This window comes from Moschus berezovskii, chromosome 10 (assembly GCF_049115385.1).
Source record: "Moschus berezovskii isolate FMDL1 chromosome 10, NW_MosBer_1.0, whole genome shotgun sequence".
Lineage (NCBI taxonomy): Eukaryota > Metazoa > Chordata > Mammalia > Artiodactyla > Moschidae > Moschus > Moschus berezovskii.
The window spans coordinates 39,908,253-39,934,182 of record NC_142469.1 but is presented as its reverse complement, the minus strand read 5'-3'; the positions used below and the strand labels follow the sequence as shown (position 1 = coordinate 39,934,182).

Here is a 25,930-nt window from a genome sequence, read left to right as displayed (position 1 = left end):
ATTAGAAATCTGATTATCATAATCGAATGAACTTGAAGGACATAACTCTGCTTCAGTCAACAAATTAACTTAAAATCATAATATTGAGTAGATAATAAAGTACAGATCAACTTGTTTTCAGATCCACCAAAAAGTATCGATGTGATTTAGATAGCCTTAAAATGTTAACACAAAATCAATATTTGACATATTAATATATTTAAATATTGTGCTGAAAATGCATTAAAGATTTAATGGAAGAAAACAAAATTATTCTAAGGTTCCAAATTAAGTAGAGTTAATGTCACAAACAACATATCATTTTCACTGTTTCATGAACTCAAAATTCTAAACCACGGTAGGGAAAACTGTTCAATTTTTCACTGGTATAATAATAATTTAACTCTCCTATGGTTGAAAAAATGGACTATAATTAGTTGTCAGTTTTGCAAGTTAGTATTGAAAATGTTTTACTTTTTGTGCTAATAACAATCTAAACACCTGTAATTTTTTTAAATTAATTTTCCAAAAGTCTCTTCATACTTCTTTGTTAAAAGAATGGATAAGCAAAGAAAGCAAGCAAAGATACACAAAAAAATATTTCAGTTCTTTGGAAATATAATTGGGCATTGTAGGAAGATAATCAGAGTGCATATAAAAGTAAGAGCTGAAATACTAGAAACTATATCAAAAAAGAAACATTCATGAGGACTATCTACCATTAACTCTGCTTTGATGAGCACTCAGTTACTTTGATAATTAGAATTTGGTGAGAAGAGAATTACGTAATCTTGCATTTCTCTAAAACTGGGAGCACTGTGTCATAATCTGTATCAATGTCTTCACTGAAGATCTGAGCAGAGGTACTTATGATCAAGTGAGCTTACTTCCAGTAATGTTTTGTTTTTTTTTCACATAGACTAAACATAAGGATTTTAGAATACTTTAAGGTCTCTTTCTCTCCTAATTATAAACTCTTTGGCAGCAATCTGGGTCCCCACCTGCTGGTCAGTTTGAGAATTTGTGGAATTCATTTATCCTGTTGTTTTGACTTTTGCTATTACTCAAGATTGGCACTCATTCCCATTTGCACAACATTGCATACTTTGCATGCTTTAAAATATTTTTAATGTGAAGCCACAAAATCCACTCTTGAATTTTATCTTTACTATTCTCTAAATTAAGTGCTGTAAGTTTCTCCAGAAATATAGGAAAGAGATAATTAATTTGAAACAATCTTATTTATGCCAAGCCTTTTTCTGAAGATTTTCGAGTAATTCTGCAAGGATTTTAGGAGTATATGAAGCAGTTTTATTTCAAAAAAAAAAAAAAAAACTCTCTCAAATGACTAAATACCCCTTGCTTTTTACTATTTTTGTTTTTGAGTTTTCACTCCAAAAGAAAGAGAACTCCTGAGAGACTGACAATATGATCTCCAAAGTTTCACCAGCTCTCAAATTCTGCAATTCTGTGAAAATAGATAGATGCAGATAATGCCCAGGAAAGATTCTACTGCAAAAACACTTATTTGACGCAGGTTCTAAAACTTAGTTTGAATTAAGGATATGTTAAATCAAATAAGACCATTTTTGCATTATTCATAAGACGAATAACCAAATAAAGGAAGAACCATTTCTCCTAAGATTTGATGATAGGTTTTCTTAAAATAGCTTTGCCTTTCTTTGCTTTATTTTCCTTTCTTTTTCCCTTTTATTCTTTCTTATAATTACATTCTTTGGGGGTAGTTCATATGTCTTCTCCCTGAAATATTAAAACCCCAGTTTTCTTATCACCTCTTTAAATGGGTTTCATAATTCATCTACAGTGAGCCTTATTGTAATATTTTTAACAATTAGACCTGACATCCATGTTCAAGGAAAATGAATAGATACTTTAGTTGAAATTACCTGAATTCATTTTGTTTGGGGTTTTTTTGGCCCTATTTCTTTAATCCAGATAAAACTTACATTTCCAAAGAAAAGCCACCTATCTACTACAGAATGTTAGGAAACTAGATCAATCTTGAGCAAACAGCTAAGAAAAATTTACCATGACATTTGCCTTAAAACTAAATGGTCCTGGAATAAGAGATGTATCTGTTCAAAATGTGTTTTTGTAGGTTCCAGGCCTTAGTTCCCCTAAGGCAAAGATACTTAGTTTAACAAAGAAATATTCATATTAGATAGTTCATACAAATGCAGTGAGGAAGACAGCATTTATTCCTTCCGATTTATTTGAATCGGTAAATGTTCTACACTGCAGACTCCACTCCCGCTGAAATAAGGTCCAACAAGCATCCTAATGGCATCCAAACAAGATTTGGTCTCCCAGTTTTTAGAAACACACCCCCACCTCTAATCCCACATTCCCTGCCAGCTGCTGCCTCTCTCTGACATTCACAGCCCCACACGGGGAAAAACGGCCAGGGCCCTAGATGTGTTCCCCACTCATCACTCACTTCTGCCTCAGCCCACTCCAGTCTCACTTTTGATCCCATTTCTCCAGAAAGAACACACTTCCTCAGGAGGGCCAAGTTGCTAAAAGCTAGTGGAAAACTTTCACGTTCCAAAGTCTTTGACCTCTCATTAATATTTGATACAAATGTCTGCTCCTTAATTCTTAGCTTCTGTGATAACACTCCTGATTTTTCACCACTTTTCTGGCTCCTTCTTTTCCACTCAAATTTAAATGTCCACCTCCCCAGGGGAAAGCGCTGACCCCTTTTTGGTCCTTATTCTCCACTTTCTCCTTCAGGGGCCTCCTTTTCTCATGTGATTTTCTCATGCCAACTCCTCCAAATTTACACTTCACACCTCACTTCTGAACTCCAGGTGCAAATATTCAACTCCTTAATTAACATCTCAAGTTGGCTGTTTTATTATGACCAGTCAGCTAATTAGCTCCTATGATCATAGTCTCCCCTACTTGCTTCTTCTCTGTTCTGTCATATCTAGTTTCTCCTAGAGGACAGGGCCTCCTTGATACCTAAGTATTCCTCATTCACAGAAACAAACAGTACCACTGCTTCTGCCTCCAGAGTCTCATGTGGGTTTGTTTGTTTTCTCTGTCTCCTGCCATCCAGTCGCTTGACCCATTACCACTGCTCCCCAACTCAGTCCTCCTAAACTGTCTCCCCATATCCATTCTCCATAGATTAGGGAAAAGAATCTTTTAAAAGTTCAAATTTGATTATGCTACCAATTTAAAGGCTATCAATGTCTGTCCATTACTAACCTGGACTACACAGCCTCCCACAACTGGGGCAGGACTTGCCTGGCCAGCCTTAATTTGTGCCTCTCCCCCTCATTCCACACACTCTTAGAAGTCTTGCCAAACAACTTTCTCTTGTATCTCATAGGTACTCCTAGCTACAAAAAGAGGCTAAGAAATGTGATCTTTTAGCTGGGATCCAAGAACACAGATTCTGTTAAGGGGCAAGGAGAGAATGAATAGTGGATAGCAGACTGGAGACAATAAATGAATTCTTAGGGAGAATAGGAGAAAGTAAGATTGCTTATAGATTTATGGGCTGAGATTCACATATCCCAATCTGCCTCTCCTAACAGAGTGTAAACTTAGGAAAGCAAGCTCTATTTCCCTCATGTTCACAATTTTATCCAAGCATTTAGCTCACGATCTGCTACTCACAGGCAACCAATATAGATTTCCTTAACAAATGAATAAAATAATTAAGGAAAAGTAATGGATAAATGAGTAAACATGACCTTCCACCACTCAACATCCTTTAAATATTACTTGACGTTTTAATGTGGTATGCTAGTGTTAGTGCTATTTACTGAGTATTTCTGGCACCCTGTCACTGGGTACATGGTAGGACTACACATCAGTGCTACTTGTGTCTGGGCAAAGTCATGTCACTATGGCCAATGAATTGCAAGCCAAGGATTTAATTGCCAACATGAGACCCCCCAGTACTGTCATTCCCACTGCCACAGCTACAAACAACATAAGAGCAGGTAGTTTTTCCATTTGCTTGGGTTTCTGAGAAAGGTGATATAAAGTAGCTGCTGCTGCTGCTAAGTCGCTTCAGTCGTGTCCGACTCTGTGCGACCCCATAGACATATTTATAGCTAGCCTGCTATAAATATGTGGCATAAAAAAGACCACATTCCCAAGGTTCACAGATATCCTTCACCCACCATACAAATGTAAATTCTTTTAATATAATCAACTGAGGAAACATTTTACTTGCTATGAAATACATTAGTGAATTCACAACCAACTTGAACTCTGAAACAGCAAAATCAACTTTAAAAGTCAAGTTAAAATAATTAATTCGAAATAACTAGCATAATAAACAAACCCAGTGAGAATGAAGACAGAACACTTAGGGTAAAATATACTTTTAAGAAAAGTCTTTGCTTTAGTATTTTAAAGAATACAATTAATTTTTTTGTAATTTAATACTTGTACATGTATGCCTCTGGATGCAGAGTTCCAAAGAATAGCAAGGAGAGATAAGATAGCCTTCCTAAGTGAACAATGCAAATAAATAAAGGAAAACAATAGAATGGGAAAGACTAGAGATCTCTTCAAGAAAATTAGAGATACCAAGAGAACATTTCATGCAAAGATAGGCACAGTAAACCACAGAAACGGTATGGACCTAACAGAAGCAGAAGATATTAAGAAGAGGTGGCAAGAATGCACAGAAAAGCTATACAAAAAAAGATCTTAATGACCCATATAACCATGATGGCGTGATCATTCACCTGGAACCAGACATCCTGGAGTGTGAAGTCAAATGTGCCTTAGGAAGCATCACTACAAACAAAGCTAGTGGAGGTTCTAGAATTCCAGCTGAACTATTTCAAATCATAAAAGATGATTCTGTTAAAGTGCTGCACTCAATATGCCAGCAAATTCAGAAAACTCCAGCCAAAGGATTAGCAAAGGTCAGTTTTCAATCCAATCCCAAACAAGGGCAACATCAAAAAATGTTCAAACTACTGCACAATTGCATTCATTTAACATGCTAACAAGGTAGTGCTCAAAATCCTCCAAGCTAGGCTTTAATAGTACGTGAACAGAGAAATTCCAGATGTTCAAGCTGTATTTAGAAAAGACAGAGGAACCAGAGACAAAACTGCCAACATCCATGGGGTCATAGAAAAAACTAGAGAATTCCAGAAAAACATCTGCTTCATTGACTGCACTAAAGCCTTTGACTGTGTGGATCACAATGAACTGTGGGAAATTCTTTAAAAAATGGGAATATCAGACCACCTAACCTACCTCCTGAGAATCCAGTATACAAGTCAAGAAGCAACAGTTAGAACTGAACACGGAACAATGGATTCATTAAAAATTCTGAAAGGAGTGTGTCAAGGCTGTATATTGTCACCCTGTTTATTTATGTGCAGAGAACATCATGTGAAATGCCAGATTGGATGAAGCACAAGCGGGAATCAAGATTGCCAGGAGAAATATCAGTAACCTCAGATATGCAGATGATACCACCCTTACGGCAGAAAGCAAAGAGGACTAAAGAACCTCTTGATAAAGGTGAAAGGACAGTGAAAAAGCTGGCTTAAAAAAAAATTATGGTATCTGGTCCCATCACTTCATGGCAAATAGATAGGGAAACAATAGAAACAGTGACAGACTTTATTTTCTTGGGCTCCAAAATCACTGAGATGGTTACTGCCAAGATAGAGTTAAATGAGATAATGTATGTAAAATATCTAACAGTGTCTGATCATATAACTGCTTAGTAAATGCTGGGGGAAAAGTGTCTCTCAGAAGAGTCAAGATGGTTTGTTCAGTTGGCTTTACCATTCAGCTAAAAAGAGCTTTGTTACTTCTGCATCACGTTCCTACACTCTAGTTGATAGTCCAATATGTTGTTTATTTTCTGAAATTCCAACCACTGTAAACAGAAATAGATGTATTATTTAGTCAACTAAAATTTATTGAGCACATGCTAAGTATTAGTGAAATAAATAAAATAACTGCTTCAGAAAAAGAACTCAGTTTGGTGTACAGTAGAACAAATTAAGAGGAGTGAGATGCTGTTTTGATGTATTTACTACTGTATCTGTTTATTTTTATTTTGGGGGGGGGTGCTCCTATGGCACATTTCCTATTCAGACTAGACTTTGAGGCATTCTTTGCCTCAGGAAAGGATTTTTTTTTGGGGGGGGAGGTCCAATGGCACTTCCCTATTCAAATTAGACTGCAGTGATTTTGGAGCCCAAGAAAATAAAGTCTGTCACTGTTTCTATTGTTTCCCTATCTATTTGCCATGAAGTGATGGGACCAGATACCATAATTTTTTTTTAAGCCAGCTTTTTCACTGTCCTTTCACCTTTATCAAGAGGTTCTTTAGTCCTCTTTGCTTTCTGCCATAAGGATGGTATCATCTGCATATCTGAGGTTACTGATATTTCTCCTGGCAATCTTGATTCCAGCTTGTGCTTCATCCAATCTGGCATTTCACATGATGTTCTCTGCACATAAGTTAAATAAACAGGGTGACAATAAAAGCTCATTCTGCTTATACAAAAACTCTGTTAGACTTGTGCCATCCTAATGTCCTTAAACCATGGCAACAGTCTGCTTCTAAATTGGAAAATTAAAAACAATAGCTGGAAATCAGAGTCAGGGCTATGGGAAATCCAAGATGGCTGCTTGGCTTTTCCGAGCTCCCTGACAAACCTCATTTTTTATTTGATGGGTTAAAGCCTCCCTGGCTACAGGGCCTCTATAATGAAAAATCACAGAATATTAAGTTTTGTAAATTGTTAAATTAAGTTTCTAGTTTTGTTAATGTCTAGTGTTTACTAAGACTCACTGCTGAGACAGTTTCTTGTTACATGATACTGCTAAAAGATTTAATTAAGTTATTAAAAAGGACACTCTAGGTTAGTTTCTAAGGCTTATCTCAGTAACCAATCTTCAGATAAAGGTTGGATGCTCCATAATGTACAACCAGGAGATTAACACCAGACTATAATCATTTAACGAATGAAGTCAGGTGACTTGGGGTATCCATTCCGTTCCGTTCCGTCACTCAGTCATGTCCGACTCTTTGCGACCCCGTGGACTGTAGCCTACCAGGCTTCTCCGTCCATGGGATTCTCCAGGCAAGAATACTGGAGTGGGTTACCATTTCCTTCTCCAGGGGATCTTCCCTATCCAGGGATCGAACCCGGGTCTCCCACATTGGAGGCAGACGCTTTAACCTCTGAGCCACCAGGGAAGCCCACCAGGCTTTATCTAATGAAAGTTCTTGACTTATAATTCTTATTTGACTAATAACTGCTAGCTATGGCTATATTATTTTCTATGTCACTTGTATCACTGAGCCTGTGATATAATGCTGAACTGACAGTTCCATATGAGATCAATAATTGTAATAATGTGACTCTGGGTATCGGAAAAAGCAACAAGAGGAAATATTTTCCTGGACCAGGAGGCTAGTAAGACAGTGGTCCAGAGACTTTTGCTACTTGCAAGGCCTGCTCCAATTTTAGCACACTGAGTGGCCCATCACTTCCCTAGACCTGGGAATGAGCCTTCCCAGCACCGTGGGACACAATGGCCATGAAATGGTGTCACATGGTCAGATATGTGGCTATGAAGGGACCCTGCTGACTGGAAGTTGGTACTTGCCAGCTGCCTCTACAAAGATTACATCATGACCATTGCAAGCTGCTGACCTTCAACACCCACTGAAAGAAGTTCAGGGTGAAAATCAGGAATGAGGCACTCTGTGCTCTGAAAAAAAAAAAAAAAAAAACTGGCAGAACAGGCCTTCAGATAGTTAGATCTTTTCAGAAAAAGGTTTTATGAGTTCCAATTCTTGCATCTTCTCATACCAAGCAAAACACTGACGTCATTAATGGTGAAATCTGCTTTGGCTATTAAAAAAAATTTTTTCTTTTACAATTAAAAGTCAAAATAGAGTAACTATGGTTCAGACATCCTGGGAAATAACTATTTCCCAGATATCCTGAAAAATGATATTATGAGTGTGATTTCAGATTAGACGCTGTGACCTAATGTAGAACTTAATGCTCCTGTAATGCATTTTTGCTTCTGTACTTTGCTTGCTGCTCGTAAAACCAAAGTTACTCCATTTTAAGATAAGGTTGTTTTTAAGTAAAGATGCCTAAAATTGTTTTTGAAAAAATAAAAAAATATATAAAAAAAAGAATAATCTCTGAAATTATTATGATCATGAGAGGGAAGCTGTTAGGAAGTGTGAAAGACTTTGAAATGAGCAAAAGTGATAAATGAGTGTCCTTTCTAGTATACTTTCCCAAGTTATATGTGTCTTTCATTGGCTTTGAGCTAATTTACAGCTCTCTAAGTTGTGGAAAACTGATAGTGATGCAAGTGATTATTGTCCAGAAAATATAAATAATTTTTTCTGGTGCCAAAAAAAAGATACTTGCTCCTTGGAAGAAAGCTATGACAAACATATTAAGACAACGTATTAAAAAGCAGAGACACTACTTTACCAACAAAAGTCCATCTAGTCAAAGCTATGGTTTTCCCAGTAGTCATGTATGGATGTGAGAGTTGGACCATAAAGAAGGCTGAGCACTGAAGAACTGATGCTTTGGAACTGTGGTGTTGGAGAAGACTCTTGAGAGTCCCTTGGACTGCAAGGAGATCAAACCAGTCAGTCCTAAAGGAGATCAGTCCTGAATATTTATTGGAAGGACTGAAGCTGAAGCTGAAGCTCCAATACTTTGGCCACTTGATTCAAAGAGCTGACTCATTTGAAAAGACCCTGATGCTAGAAGGCAGGAGGAGAAGGGGACGGCAGAGGATGAGATGGTTGGACGGCATCACTCACTCAGTGGACAGGAGTTTGAGCAAACTCTGGGAGATAGATGGTGAAGGACAGGGAAACCTGGGGTGCTGCAGCTCGTGGGGTCACAAATAATCAGACACCACTGAGCAACTGAACAACAGCAACAAGTAATAGCTTTATGACAAGTGGTACAATTAAAAGAGGTCTTTTTTAACCTTTTGCTACACAGATAAGTTACACAGATGTGTAATATATTCACATGTAATTGTACAACATAAATATTATTAAAGGGTACAACATAGAAATACACAATTTTTAGAGGAAAAAAAATCTCACTGAGATACTTTTAAAATATACTAACCTGGTTAATCTGCTTTGCTTCCCACTTTCTGAATCTATAATTAAATGTAGATTTTGAAAAACAATTGAAAGCTAAGATATATTTTATTCTGAAATTGTGTGGACCATAAAAATTAAATCTAATTGGCTAATATCAACCAACTTTTTCCTTTACAATTAGTACAATTAAAGCCTCTATTCTAAAATTTCAATAAATTATTACTAGACAATGTTTAGATCCTTCAAACCAAGCAATTTAGTTGCTTTTAACCACTTCAACCTAACATACAGTTCCATGATTTTTATGTTATTTGATTTGAATCTCCTGCACAGCAATACATATAACTAGATGGTTAAGGCATGTTTAAGATTTGCTACCCTTTTCTGGAAGAGCTGACTATTTTCTATAAGGATGAAAAAGATGTTACACTGAAGTCTGTTGCTTTAGACGACTAATAGATTAACTACCCAAGCAAGAAAAGTGAAAGGAAATAATTGGGTGTCTCTTTCCTTATGACTTAATCTTATAACTCCTATATAGATAGCGTCACCTGAGCGCAGACTGAAGCTAAACTAGTTAAAATTCTGAGATTCAACGTTTGTACATTATTTTTATTCTCCAGTTCATTTCCAAATGTCATAAATAATTTAAGAGTTTTACCATTAGTTCCTTAATATAAAAAAAGCAAATCTGAAGGAGTTTAATAGGTAATGTAGGCAGTAAAAGGATGATACAGTGAAAATTAAAATATTTCTGGGGTCATGGATTTAAAAGATTTCTAAGAATTCTCCATCAAACCTCCCACCTTTTTTTTTTTTTAGCCTACTCCATGGAATTTGGGGATTGTGTTGAAAACTGTAGACCAAAACTTCTCTGTAATGATGCCAGGAAATACAAAAACTGAATATTTCCAGATGAACTCACTGGCAGTTCCACTCCCCATGTATAAAAGCTTCATTTCGTTTCTTTTAAGTGGCCTTTCACACAATCAGAATAAGTATCCAAATTATCGCCATTGTAGTTCACATATCTTTGTGAAGAGTCCTGAAAAGTCACCAAAAAACATACTACCAACCAGGCCATTTGGACCAGAAACCACATGCTCGAGTTCACCATGAAAAACAGGATTGCAGATTGGGCATATGCTTGGCAAAGCCACGGATCACCAGCTGAGCCTTGCTTCCTCCAGGAAACACCAGCTGGGTGACAGTCGGCATCCTTCCAAGGGCAGTGGTTCCCACTGGGCCATCAGAGAATGGAAAGAGCTTGGGCCCCTATAGCTCAGTCTTCCATGCAGGCACCACGCAGACACACACTGTGAGCAAAATATGTGAGCTGATGTGCCTGGCCTGATATCTCCCCATGGCTTGTTCTTTGGTGTCCTTTAAGACGACCCATTGCGCAGCCCAGTTTGCAGATTTCTGGTCACTTAGATTTATGCTTCTTTTGACCTTAGACAACATAAAGCTATTTCCTTCATAACCTTCTTAAGAGAGGCTTATTGGAATTTTGAGGGTTTTTTCTGTTTTAAAAATCCTTAGATTTTTGTCAACAGAGATTTGAAATACCACATGAAATTATGTACTCACATCCCTCACCACCACCTCCAAATAACTGAATTACATAAATAAAACATTACATAGAAAATGCTTTGCTTCAATTTATGGGAGGTAAATTTAACAAGAGCTCGCTCATTGTAGGAGAATTCAACTTATCTTTTCCTGATCCCTTTATTCTATACAGGGGAGGAAATTTATATCAGTTTAAAAATCTATTCCTGCTTCTCATAACTAAATCTATTATTTTTCTCTATGATCCATCAGGTAAAAATAAGAATAATAGATTGCTTTTACAGAAACTTGAACATAAATGTCTCCAAGAATCAAACGTGTTAAGTCAAAAGGGATTCAGGTAGTATAAAAACAAGAAAGGATAACCTTCTTTTACATTTCAAAATCAGACCTTACTAAAAAATTTATTGTTATTAGCTACTACAAAAAGAAAATGATATGGTAGTTGAATTTTCACAATGAAATGGGACTATTTTAATTCATTTCTGTATATTTTCATGTAGGATTGAACTCCTAGAAATAAGCTCACAGAGAATGAGCTGTCTCCTTTTAATTTCTAATAACTGGTTATTTATAATTTGCTCTTTGCATTAGACTCTTTGACTTTAAATAATTGATGTTGCCTTATACATAGTCAAATAATTAGAAAGATTTAGTATTGACCTTCCCTTACAAATATTTGCTATTCAATAATCCTTGTGGCTCAAACCATAAAGAATCTGCCTGCAATGCGGGAGACCGGGGTTCAACCCCTGAGTCAGGAATATCCCCTGAAGAAGGGCATGGCAACCCACTCCAGTGGGTTGCCTGGAGAATTTTATGGACAGAGGAGCCTGGCAGGCTACAGTCCATGTGATCACAAAGAGTCGGACATCACTGAGCAACTAACACACACACACACACACACACACAGACACACACACACATAAAGGAACCAAGTGACTCTATAATTGTTGGCTCCACATGGCCCATTTTAGTTTCAAAAAGTTTAAGTGTATGTACACACACACTATTATATGTATATAGCATAGCTACTTCATTCTAGGGGACTTTCTCCTTAATAGACACCTACCCAGACTTCTCTAATTTTATTCAGATAAACCAACCTCCCAGCCTGTCTCCAGAAAAGGTACCCAGAGTCCCAGCTTCAGTGGTAGAACATATTCTGAAAAAAAAATCAAAAGTGTTAGTCGCTCAGTTGTGTCTGACTCTTTGCGACCCCATGGACTTTAGCCCGCCAGGCTCCTCTGTCCATGAAATTCTCCAGGCAAGAATACTGGAGTTGATAGCCATTTCCTTCTCCAGGGGATCTTCCTGACCCAGGGGTTGAACCCGGATCTCCTGCACTGCAGGTGGATTCTTTACTATCTGAGTGATCACGAAAGCCCAGAACTTATTCTAAGGCAGCACAAAACAGTCTGTTATTGGTCTAGGTCTGGGCATATGACCCCACCTTGCCTGAAAAGAAGAAGAATGATTTTTATACAAGCTGAAAATGCAAAAACAGAGACATCCCATTTTTCTTGCTGAATGGAGAAAAGGGAACCCCAGTTGGTTCTGATGGCCATCTGTGATCATAAGAATGAGAACAATGCTGATGGCAGAGGGAAGGTTGGGAAAGGACTTCGATCTTTGTTAACACCGTTGATGGGATTCGCAGGTGGCCACTGGTAAAGAATCCACCTGCCAGTGCAGGAGATGCGGGTTGGATCTCTGGGTCAGGAAGATGCCCCAGAGAAGAAAATGTCAACCCACTCCAGTGTTCTTGCCTGGGAAATCCCATAGAGAAGACTGGCAGAGTACAGTCCATGGGGCCTCAAAAGAGCTGGACAACAAGAGCATCACTGAATTGCTAATGGTATTTGTTCATGAAACCCTCTCTCCTTTGTTAAATAACAAAAATACAACTGAGTAAATTTAAAGATCAAATTGGCTTTATTCAGTGATTCTTGAATCAAGACCGCATCTCATTTAACAAACAGAAAACAGCTAGGCCATGCCATAGAAAAGGAAGGACTTTTTAAAAAACAGAAAAAGGGGTGGGGAAAGGAAGTTATTAGCCAAGAATGCATTGTTTTGGACAAGGTTGTCCTCCTAAGTGGGATGGAAGGGGTCTATCAGGCAGATTATCTCCCTCGTGCTGGCCCAGTAATTCCAGGTTGACTGGTTGGTTAAAGGTTACATTCTTGGGAGAGGCTGAAACTGCAATTAGGTTAAGTGTTAAGTCTAGGTTTGCTGACATGGGGCTTAGCACAAGTGACTCCCCATCTGGGGCCTGTTATCTCCTTTTTAATAACTTCTGTCTTCCAATTAGAGAGTTACAGATTTACTTAGTGCTTAATCTACTTTGTGTTGGGGCTTCCGTAACTGCTTAGAAATGCTCTTCCTTCCCTTTAAAGAAAGATGAGAGAATATACTCAAAATATTCTCAATGTACTCAAAATTTTCTTATGAATTGTTTCATTCATATTGCTTTACATTAGATCTTTTCATATATATTTTGATTTTGAAACCTTCTTTGAGGACTCTCTATACTTATCTAATGAGGCACAAAACTTGATAAACCAACTGCTTAAAAGAAATGATTCTTGCAAAGGTTAATTAAAACTTAAGATGAGTAAAAAACCCTTTTGGCCTAACCAGACAAAAAATACAGTTTTAAAACCAAGATTATGAAACCTTATTATTTCTGATTCTTACTCTCTAGATCTGAAGCAGAATTTGACCTGTTTTGTAGTCAGTTTGAAAATCTGGCCTATATGCCAAAGGTACATTTTTTTTTAATTATTCAGAAATCCTAGGTCTCAAAGCAATCCTACTGATCTCCTCTCATTTCCTAAACTATTTTGATACTTATTTCTCAGATCTTGCAGGCTATTAGATGTTTCTTGCATATTTCCATAGATAATAACTCATCAGCCTTGCAATCTAATTCTTAACATTAAGAGACTAAAACTAATGTAGATGAATCTCAGATGACACACATCGAGGTATAGAAAAATTCCATCATTTCCTTCTACAAAATGAGGGAGATTTTAATTCTTTTTCTCAACAGCTGCTTCATTTTTTTATGCATAAGAAAAAAATATGTGCAATTACTCCAAGTACAATCAAGTCATTTAACATGGCTTCGCCATCATTGTAGTTACAGGATATTTTAAATGAGAAAAAAAAATCTCAAAGCACAGGTCCTGCTGTGCAGCAAAGCAATCAAATTCCTTCATAATAACAGCCTGATGGGATTCAGCAATCCTAGGAATAATGAATAACCACTTTAATCAGTAAACAGGAAAATGCTACAACAGTCACTGTGCAAAAATTGACTGTCATCTGTTGATCCTCTTGATCGGCATTTCAAACAATAAATAGAAATGTAAGTCTCTTTTAAAAAGAAAAATAACTCTGTTTAGTACGTTTGATTTGGCCAGGCAGTGGGGAGATGATATTTCATCTTAGACTGTCCTTCAGTATTGCTCAGTTGGTAAAATGCACATTTAATCTTTTTTATATCACATGGCCAAATTGACCTTCTCACTTGAATATGTGAAGAGAAATTCATTTTTACAGTTGGTTAATATGATTGTATTGCTGAACTGATTACTGGGTTTTATTGCTGCTTCATTATTTGTTCTTCCTCTTCAGTGTTCATCATAGAAAGTTATTTGTATCCGAATATGAAGAATCTGTTACAAAATAATCCTCAAATTTCCAGTGCAGTGTCTCAAATGTCGGCCGGTCCTTAGGCTCTGCATTCCAGCACTCCAACATGATATTGTAGAATTGCAATGGACAGTTAGATGGCTGAGGGAGTCTATAGTTTTGACCCAACATCTGGATTACCTGAGCACCCGTCATACCTAAAACATACACAATGGAACCAACAAAAAATAAATTGAAAATCCATAGATACTGATACCCTAGAGGACAAAGCAAATTGACTTCCTCGGAGAAACTGTGAAGTCCACCATTCTCTTCCCAGGCTGTCAAGACTAAATCCTGCAGCAAGTACTGTCTATAAGACTGCAATTCAAGAGCAAAGGATAAGGAGGCAATAAAGCACCTCATTAATGCAAATCATTATCATCAAATTTTATCTATTATGCTCCCACAGGTGCATGGTGTGGTCAGCTTCATAACTCTGCCCTCTAAGTCTGGGTAAAGCAGTTAAAGTCACACCTAAGTAAGTGACCTACAGCAGAAAGGCCCACTTTAGAATTACTCACCACTATAAGGCATTTTGCCATAAGTAATGATTTCATAAAGAAGGATTCCAAATGACCACACATCAGACTTAATGCTGAATTTATTAGTACGAATGGCTTCAGGCGCAGTCCACTTCACCGGCAGCTTTATTTCGTGTTTAGATTCATAGATGTCTTCATTCTCTACCTGTTAATGCATTAAGGAATCAAGCCAAGTTAAAGTGGTATTTTTTTGGCCACCCTCATTCATCTGTAGTCTACTTCTCATTAAAATATAGAGGGGAAAGATTCAAAATGAGTTTAGTTCAGACGATAAGTACAGTAGCAAATTAGTCATTAATGAAACATTATTTGAGAGCCTGAAGTGAAAGTTTTAGTGAGTCAGTCCTATCTAACTCTTTGCAGTGCCCTGGCTCCTCTGTCCATGAAATTCTCCAGGCAAGAATACTGGAGTGGGTAGCCATTCCTTTATCCAGGGGATCTTCCTGACCCAGGGATCAAATCACCTCTTGCTTTGCAGTCAGATTCTTTACCATCTGAACCACCAAGGAACCCTTATTTGAGAGCCTGTGCATGCACGCTAAGTTGCTTCAGTCGTGTCTGATTCTGCAATTCCCTGGACTGTAGCCCACCAGGCTCCTCTGTCCATGGGATTCTCCAGGCAAGAACACTGAAGTGCGTTGCCATGCCCTCTTCCATGGTATCTTCCCAACCCAGCAATGAAAACCAAGACTCCTATGGCACTGCAGGTGGATTCTTTATTGCTGAGCCACTGGGGAAGCCCTTTGAGATCCTACTATGTGCTTGAAGTAGTACTGGAAGGAGCATTATATTACATATGGGAAATTCATCTGTGATGACACTGGTTTTATAACTGGTCTTTAACAGACTAAAAAAAGTGAAAGCAAAGCCTGTTTTTTTTATTTACTGCTGGTACTGAAGAGCCACTGACTTTGAGAATTACCATGTAACCATTTTCTAATACTGAAAAGTAGGATCCAAATGATTTAAATTACTATATCAACTCACTGGGGATCCAACTAATTTACAAAGAGAAAAGACAACTTCATAAAGATCAAAAGAGAATCATGTACTTTCATGCTCCACACACTCATATTTTAGGATATTATGTAGAAATAAACATTTAAATTCAGAGAAAAACAGCTAATACTTTACTTTCCATTTGAGTGTCTTCTGGCCTAATGTCACAAAATTGAGGGAGGTGGGGGAGGCAGTATTTTAAAAGCCAATGGTCGCTGTAGAGTTGTGGCAGCATGCATATTAGTCTGGCACAAAGTGAACAACAACACATAAAGTAACTATACAAAGTGTGTTGCTTATAAATAAATGAAGGCAGACAGAGGCTATTGTTGTTTAGTCACTAAGTCATGTCCAACTCTTTTGAGATCCCATGGATTATAGCCCACCAGGCTCCTCTGTCCATGGGATTTTCCAGACAAGAATAATGAAGAGGGTTGCCATTTCCTTCTCCAGAGGATCTTCTCGACCCAGGGATTGAGCCCACGTCTCCTGCATTGCAGGCAGAGTCTTTACCACTGAACCATCAGAGACTGATATGAAAAACTGATCATTAATTCAACCACAAACTTAATTACATACTTTTCCATATGGTTGGTCTTTGTTTTCTCTGTTCCTTTCAAATTGGTGAAGAAACAGAAATAGAAGGGAGTTTTGTCTTTAGGGCCTTGGTATCCTGACATGATCTATGAACCACAGGACTCTCAGAAATACTGTGGAAAAAAACGGCAGGAATACTGCTAGTCTACTGGCCTGTTAGCCTTTTGACTCATTACCAACTAATTAAAGCCAAATCCACCTTAAAAACTCTTGCAAGTCCAAAATCTGCCACTTTGTAGATATTATGTTCCCCAACAAGGACATTTCTGGCAGCCAAGTCTCTATGGATATAGTTCTGGGATTCCAAATAGGCCATTCCACAGGCAACCTGGGCTGCCATGTCTACCTGCTGCGTCAGATGGATTTTTGATCCAGCATCATCTAGGCAAAAAGAGAAAATAAGAGATTCAATTTGGAGAACATTTGAAATATTGAAGCAAATTCTAAGAATTCTGATGAGTGAGCTCTCATTGGGATTAAGTGCCACAGCAGTGATCTGTTGAGAAAATAAATATAATCAGTACAAGCCGTTCCATTTCCTGTGAAGGGTTAATGAGGAGCAATTTTCAGAGTTCAAACACATTTCAAAGCTGAGTCCCTCCCTTCCCTAAATGAACATTACTGAGAGAAAGGAGCAAAAGTACCACATGATCCAAACACAGCTATAAATATCTGAAAGAGTCCAGCTATTGCCATTTTGAATACCACATGTCACTGACTCATCTCTTCCTGGAAATTGTTATTTGGTTGCCTCTGGATTTCTTTCATAGTCTTTGAACCTAAAAATAATGCTAATGTGCAAGATTGAGCCAATGAAAAGTTCTCATTCTTCCATCATTTTTTTGTGAGCTAGCTTTTAAGAACAATCTGATGGAAGAATGAGAACTTTTCATTGGCTCAATCTTGCACATTAGCAATATTTTTAGGTTCAAAGACTAAAACAAACTATACAATGAAAGAGAAGGAGAAATCGATTTCCAAAAACCTAATCAAGAAGATAAAATAACAAAATGCTAGCAGAGAAAAAGGAAGTCAACGAAGAGAGAGCAATTATCATGAAGTTCATGAGAGTAAGGGATTGTCATTGAGAAGGTACTAGAGCAGTTTCTGGAATGCTGAGTATATTCTTATTCTTGATTTGCATATTGGCTGCATAGTTGTTTATTTGCTCATTTTACAATTACATGATAAATATATATGTAGAAAGGGCATAAATCATACATGTTCCTTTCAACATGTCTGTCATCTTTTATAATTAAGAAAATGAAATTAAATAGAGTCTAGGAACGTTTTCAAATGAGAAAGGCCTAAGCACTGTGTGTGTGTGTTTAATACAAGCAGTGTATTTAAATAGGATCTGACACTATGGTCACTTATGACAAACTTACAGCCAACATCATACTCAATAGTGAAAAGCAGAAAGTTTTTCCTCTAAGGTCCAGAATAAGGTGAGTATGCCCACTCTCACCACTTCTATTTAACACAGTATTGGAAGTCCGAGCCGGAGCAATCAACAAGAGAAAGAAAGAAACTGCAAGAGAAGCAGTGACAGTTTAACTATTGGCAGATGACATGACGCTGTATACAGAAAATCTTAAAGACCCCATCAAAAATACTCCTAGAGCTAATAAATTCAGTTACATTTTAGGATACAAAATTAATATACAGAAATCTGTTACATTTCTATACATTAATAATGAACTATCAGAAGAAGAAAACAATAAAACAATCCTGTTTACAAGCAAATAAAAACACTGCAGCCTTGTGAGAAACCCTTAGCCAGGAGACCTGGCTCATCTGCACCTGGATTCCTGATTGTAAAAGCTGTGAGGAAATAAATGTTTGCTGCTTTAAGCTACTAAGTTTTGGAGTATTTGTCATGCAGCAATAGATAAAAGGTTGATATTTGTAAAATAATATCAGTGCTATGTATACAATTAAAAACATGGACCATGGGGCTTCCCTAGTGACTCAGCGGTGAAGAATCCACCTGCCAATGCAGGAGACACGTACTTGATCCCTGATCCGGGAAGATTCCACATGCTGAGGAGCAACTAATCTTGTGCTCCACAACAACTGAGGCTGTGCTCTGGAGCCTGGGAAGTCACAGCTGCTGAAACCTGCGCTCCCTAGAGCCTGTGCTCTGCAACAAGAGAAGCCACCTCAATGAGAAGTCGTGCTCAGCAACTAGTGAGTAGCCACTGGCCACAACTAGAGAAAAGCCTGGGCAGCAATGAAGACCCGGCACTGCCTTAAATAAATAAATAAATAAAATTATTTTTTTAATGGATTATGGAGCCAGATTTCCTGGATTTGAATTCTCACTCAACCTCCTTGAATAAGTTACTGTACTTAACCTCTCCATACCTCAATTTCTTCAGCTGCTAAGTGGGGATGATAATGATAAGAATTCATGAGGTTGTTAGAAGAATGAACTAAATACATATTTGGGTATGACTTAGAAACATTCCTTGCATATAGTAAGTGCTATATAGTTTTCTTTGAAGAAAAAAATTAAAAATATATGCTCCTCTCCTACCACCATCCCATATAGTTGATTTCCAGTAAGTCACCTCATCTAATACTCAGAAAAACTACAGGAAGTAGTTTGCCCTGTTTGATAGGGATCCCTGGCACTCAGAGGAACAGATAATAATTTTTTTAATATTTTATTTACTGATTGATTGATTTTTGGCTGCCCTGGGTCTTCCTTGCTGTGTGGGCTTTCTCTGGTTGCCATGAGCCGTGGCTGCTCTCCTGTTGCGGAGCACAGGCTTCTCACTGCGGTGGCTTCACTTGTTGGGGAGCACAGGCTCTAGGATGCCTGGGCTCAGTAGTTGTGGCTCACAGGTTCCAGAGCACAGACTCAGTAATTGTGATGCAGGGGCTTAGTTGCATGTGGAATCCTCCCGACCAGGGATAGAACACATGTCCCCTGCACTAGCAGGCAGATTCTTAATAACTGGACCATCGGGGTTGTCTGGTAATAAGTTGCAGAGATTCAAATCCAGGATATGTTGGATACTGAAATTTCATGACTCATAAATTTATTCTATACTGCCTCCCTAAAATCCGCCTTACACCCCAGAGCACCCAAAAGTCCGGGGGTATGAAGAGACTTCCATTCATACAAACAGTAAATAGCTATATAGTTTTGTTCAGTTAAAGGGTATCTCAGTGAAAACATTCCTGTATGCATCAATCCACTAGGTGGACTGTCCATGGGAATGATGAACTACATGCTGGAGCTTGGTTCGTAGGAAAAGAAAATATACTGACATATACTAGATGCCCTACAAGTATTTATTGGAAAGCAAAGAAGCCCAGCTAAACTTAAAAAGATGCAGGTATTTATCCTCTTCAAGTTTCAATAAGAAATGCCAGGCATCAATTACCCATAGTGCTAAAGTTTTTTGACAGGCTTCTCCCATTTTGGAGAAGTTTATTACAAAAAAAATATTCAGCCAAGCTTAGGGACTACAAAGATGGTTCTATAGAAAAATGTGTTATTTCAACTATCAAATACAACATCTAATCCTATTACAGTGGATATAAAAAGGTTTTCACTGACAGGCACAATAGTGAAGGAAATTGAGTAATACATTTCCTGCCCTGAAAGAGTGCAGTGGCCTAGGAAATGTGTACAACCTCAGAGCACACTTCTAATACAACAGCCATATGTCAAAACTGATATAAAGGTTCACAGACCTGCGACAATTTACATCTGCAGCAAGGAAATATTTTCATTATGTTCCATTACTCAAGAGCCTTTCAGCTTAAAAATATTTATCATGATGGGCTGTTTAAGAGTGGCAGATTCATTTTAAGATCAATTTGTTGAGATGAAGCCCTCTTGATTGGGAAGGAATTGCCTGTAATGAGCACACCTTCATTACTCCCCCTGGCTACTAAGAATCCTGGCAAATGAAGGCCTTTGTCAACTCGACCCTGATGGCTCAACCCAGAAGACAACAGAGTTCGTGCTCAACCCTGAGTAAAACACATCAACAGCCACAGAAATGCTCAATGTCAAAGAAGTCTGCAACATAATATAAGTGTACCTGGCATTCAAGTTGAATATCAAGAGTCTTAAAACAAATGTAACCCCAAGTCCCAAATTAGGTTCAGAATAGCCCCAACTTAATCTGTTCATCATTTTTTTCATTCAGTTAGTCAACACACGATTAGTGCACACCTTCTGTGCACCCGACATTGTTCAAGCACTAACACTGAGTTGTATTTTAGAAGAGACTAAAAATAAGCTAAATAACTAAATCATGCATTACAAAATGAGTAGGAGCTTCCCAGATGGATCAGTGAGTAAAGAATCCACCTGCAATGCAGGAGACATGGGAGACGCAGGTTTGATCCCTGGGTCGGGAAGATCCCCTCGAAGAGGGCACGGCAACCCACTCCAGTACTCTTGCCTGGAGAATCCCACGGACAGAGGAGCTTGGCGGGCTACAGTCCCTAGGGTTACACAGAGTCCGACACTACTGAAGAGACTTAGCACCCCAGCTACTGTGTTAAGAAGAAATGTAAGGGGTCAAGAACCTAAAGAGGGACACCACTTAGAAGGCTACTGCAGAATCCAGGAGAGGGTTAATGATGATTTGCACTGGAGCAGCGGTGTTGAGAAGTGGTAAAATCCTGGATATGTTTCAAAAACAAGCCAGTGGGATTTGCTGGCTGGTCTGATATAGGATGTGAGAGTGGAGAAGACTGAGATAGTAAGCGTGTGTTGGCATCATCAAAGAAGGAAACACCTCAAGAGGGGCAGATTACCGAGGATGATATCAGAGATTGGTTTTTGGACATGTTATTTTGAGATATCCAATAGACATACGTAGCAGGAATGAGGGCCACTTATAAACTTTTGTTTTTTCTTGCTTTTAAGCACTTTAGAGGGTTGTGCTCCCCTATCCTTTTGACTTGATTTAACCAAATACAGGGCACAGAAGTTACCTCTGTCACTCCTGGTCAGAAACTTTAAGAGACAGAATGAGATTAGTCATATTCTTTGCTCCTGACAAGGTGATCAACAGACCTGAGACACCAGCCAGTCTATTTTTCATATGTAGCATGAGCAAGAATAAATACTTGTGTCAAGCCTCTGGGATTTGCAGGAGTTTATTACTGCATTATGCCCACATTATCCAGACTGATACAGCGTTCACATAGAGAAGTTACAAAGGCAGTTGGATATACGACTCTGAAGCAATGGAGGGATATGATTTTGGCAACTGGTAAAACATAAATGTTATTAAACAATAAGAGTGTTGAGATTAGCAAGGAATCTAGTGATGTTGCAATAGAGTCTTGGAAAATCCCAAGATATCCAGAGGTCGGGGATATGAGGGAAATCACATAAATTGAGAAGAACCAGAAAGAAAGAAAGGAGAAAAGGCCATTGGATGACATGTCCCAGTAGCCAATGAAGGTAGTGGTTCCAGAAGGAGAGAGTATCCATTGAAGAGAACACTGCTGATAGTTCTGAGGACTGAGAATTAACGGTGCTATTTACTAGCACAAAGGCTTATCATTTGACAAAACATTTTTGTTAGAGATGACCTGAGATGGCTCCTGTACTTTTGTCCTTGGGGATAAGGCAAAAGGAGTCAGTGCTGAGGTTAGTCTCAACACAATACTGCTAAATATTTTATCTTTATGCAAGGGAGCTAGGTATATTTTCTATTTTTAACAACAGTTAGCAGGTCTTATGCTCTTTGTTCTTATCTAGTTTTGCAATTTAATATAACCAGCTTCACCAGTCACCCTGAAATAAGAAAATTCTCCTATCTGATATTTTTGTTCAGTTATTCTCACCTCCCTTTACCTCATACATTGTATCAGGCCCCCTCTGACATGTCAAGAAAGTACAGAAAATGCCTCTTCTTTAAGCATGAATTCTTCTCTCAGTACTTTAATGCTTATAATATTGTTGTTTATTAAATTATTCGTTTGTAATAAACATCAAAATTCTATAGCGCCATTAAGTCTTCTCAGACTGCAGGAAGCAGATGTAAAAATAAAGTAATAGTATATGTCTGCTTTTTAGCCTGAATATGCCGGGAGAAATATCAATAACCTCAGATATGCAGATGATACCACCTTTATGGCAGAAAGTGAAGAAGAACTAAGGAGTCTCTTGATGAAAGTGAAAGAGAAGAGTGGAAAAGTTGGCTTACAGTTCAACATTCAGAAAACTAAGATCATGGCATCCAGTCCCATCACTTCATGGCAAATAGATGAAGAAACAGTGGAAACAGTGGCTGACTTTATTTTTCTGGGCTCCAAAATCACTGCAGATGGTGACTGCAGCCATGAAATTAAAAGACGCTTGCTCCTTGGAAGGAAAGTTATGACCAACCTAGACAGCATATTAAAAAGCAGAGACATTACTTTGCAAACAAATTCCGCCTATCAAAGCTATGGTTATTCCAGTAGTCATGTATAGATGCGAGAGTTGGACTATAAACTGAGCCCCCAAGAATTGATGCTTTTGAACAGTGGTGTTGAAGAAGACTCTTGAGAGTCTCCTGGACTGCAAGGAGATCCAACCAGTCAATCCGAAAGGAAATCAGTCCTGAATATTCATTGGAAGGACTGACGTTGAAGCTGAAACTCCAATACTTTGGCCACCTGATGCGAAAAACTGACTCATTTGAAAAGACCCTGATGCTGGGAAAGATTGAAGGCGGGAGGAGAAGGGGACAACAGAGGATGAGATGGTTGGATGGCATCACCAACTCAATGGACGTGAGTTTGATTAAGCTCAGGGAGTTGGTGATAGACAGGGAGGCCTGGCGTGCTGCAGTCCATGGGGTCGCAAAGAGTCAGACACAACAGCGACTGAACTGAACTGAACTGATTCTAATGTTTTCTAGCAGTTGGAAGTATTTTAAATACGAACAAGCACAGTGTTGTCAAAACCTGGCAAAGACAAAAATGAGGGTAACTTTCCCTCCCTTCCCCCCAAAATATTCTATGTCTCCTAATTCTGGGCCATGGAAAATACTGCTCCATGACTGATATTGTCAATTAGTTACTGTAGGAAACAAAGCATCAGGCAAAACATCTATTCTTCAATTTTCCACATTACATTTAAGTACTCTGATATGTCTATGGTGAACAATTTGTTATTCCACTACATAAATATTTTTCCTCCTTTTGAGTACACAGCATACAGCCTATTAAAGAGTAGTTGAGCAATTCAATGTTAAGACGTTCATTGTCACAGTTATGCCATAGTAAATATCCTTTGGGTTAAAGAAGGATTGCTAAATTGACATTTATAGGATTCACTAAACTAAATTCCTTTTTTTTTTTTCCTTTTATTAAGTCTTCAGCTTACTTTGGAGATATTCTTGCAGACTTCCATGTCTCATCAACTCTGTAATAATATAAATTGGATCTTCTAAAGTGCAAACAGCATAAAGTTGGATAAGCTTTGGATGTCTTAGGTTCTTCATTATCTGTGCCTCCCTCAGGAAGTCATTTGGATCCATTGAACCTGAAACAAAAAGAGAAGAAAATCACTTTATGTTATTGAGGCATTCCTGTCCTCAGAGCAGCCTGGTGGGAATCACCGAGATTGCTTCCTGCCTCTCAGTAAAGTAAGAGCATTGGTGTCACAAATCTTCAGATTTATCAAGGAAGAGAATCAGTTCAACCAGGGCAACCTAATAACTGATGTGTTGGTGCATCAGGGCTGTGCAGCTTATGTATTATGACCTGAAGGTGAAGAGAGGTTGATTCAGGTCCATATGAAAAATGAAGGGAAAAGGAGAGACTGACAGTTTAATTGATAAAACAAGGCAGGTATCTTAGGAACACAAAGAGAAGACATTCTGTTAACATGAACACTGGAAGACACTGAATGTTTAGTCACTGCAGCAAGTTTTTCTGCCCAGGATCCAAGACTAATCATTGCCCTGTCTGTCCTTGGTACCCACTGTGGGAAGAGCTGGATAACTATCCTAAAAAAACAGTGACGTTTTACCATGTTTGTGTCTTTAATTCTGTAGGGATATATAGTATAGGCCAAGCAGAAAACATTCATGGGTCCCTCCCCCAAATTAATGTTTTTTTCACCACTTACAACTGACATTCCACATTTTCTCATGTATTAATACCTCCACAGTTGGAGTTTTAATAGCTTGATAAGAGAGACATTGTAGCCTATTTTGAAGACTCTGCTGCTGCTGCTGCTAAGTCACTTCAGTCGTGTCCGACTCTGTGTGACCCCATAGACGGAAGCCCACCAGGCTCCCCCTTCCCTGGGATTCTCCAGGCAAGAACACTGGAGTGGGTTGCCATTTCCTTCTCCAATGTGTGAAAGTGAAAAGTGAAAGTGAAGTCGCTCAGTCGTGTCCGACCCTTAGCGACCCCACGGACTGCAGCCTACCAGGCTCCTCCATCCATGGGATTTTCTAGGCAAGAGTACTGGAGTGGCTTGCCATTGCCTTCTCCGATTTTGAAGACTCATCTAAGTTAAATTGCATTTATATTGGCTCAAATCTGACTCACCATGCAAAGTGCCAAGTAGTTACAATCACAAAGAATTTAAGAGAAAGAAGGCTACCTGGAGTTTACATTTCATTAGTCATGTAAAAATCTTTTATTTCTTATACAATATGATGTTTCAGAGTCACTGATGTAATTGAAGGAATACTCACTTCCCCTCTCAGTATTTACTATAGATTGTGCAAACATTTTCACTGGTGCTCAGAGAGTCCATTTTGTTCCTTATTCTCTCATTTTGAAGACTTCACAGCTAATATTTGAACCTCAAGCATAGATAAGCTTTGATACTCCAAGCTAACACTCTGACTTGTTCATTAATATTTGGTTAGAAAGAGTTACATGTGACCTGCAGGCTGTTTCACAGAGGCAGTCTATCCTTTGGTATGCCATTTGAGACTCTAGAAGTTCACTACCCATGCTCAATCCAGCCCTACCTCACTTAGTGATCTTGAACAAATTACCAAACATCTCTGAACTTCAGTTTCTTCATCTCTAAAACATGGCTAATAATTCCACCAACATCATAGAATCAATGTCAGGGTAATAGTATTGTCTGGCACATATGTGTTCAGTGAGTGTGGACCATATTTGTACTATTATTAGCAATCATATTCTTAGGAAAACCAAACAGATCAACTATAAATATCTCTTCACTGACTAAGGAGAAGAGGCAAGGACTTACAGAGGAAGAATATGGGGAAACGGCCTATTCTATTCTCCATCAGTTTTTACTGAGCTCCCTCATTTCAGTTTCTACCACTGGTTTGCTCCACATAATCAAATAGGATTAAAGACTTGAATCAAGACTTAATTTAAGACTGTGGCAAAATGGAGCTAAGAATAAAAGAGTCACCTACACCATAATAAGGGACCACTTAGGGTTGTTATA

General features: G+C 38.3%; 1 protein-coding gene across 1 annotated transcript in view; it reads right to left on the bottom strand.

Annotated features, from left to right (window-relative positions):
* Positions 1–12,489: 12,489 nt before the first annotated feature.
* FRK (fyn related Src family tyrosine kinase) overlaps positions 12,490–25,930 on the bottom strand; it is a 98,173-nt gene continuing 84,732 nt past the window's right edge. Inside the window, exons 5-8 of the mRNA XM_055433370.2 lie at positions 23,870–24,028; positions 16,715–16,896; positions 14,899–15,064; positions 12,490–14,532 (exon numbers count right to left, since the gene is read on the bottom strand). Of these exons, the coding sequence (XP_055289345.2) occupies positions 14,324–14,532; positions 14,899–15,064; positions 16,715–16,896; positions 23,870–24,028 (716 nt within the window). The 3' untranslated portion in view covers positions 12,490–14,323. The remainder of the gene's footprint in view (positions 14,533–14,898; positions 15,065–16,714; positions 16,897–23,869; positions 24,029–25,930) is intronic.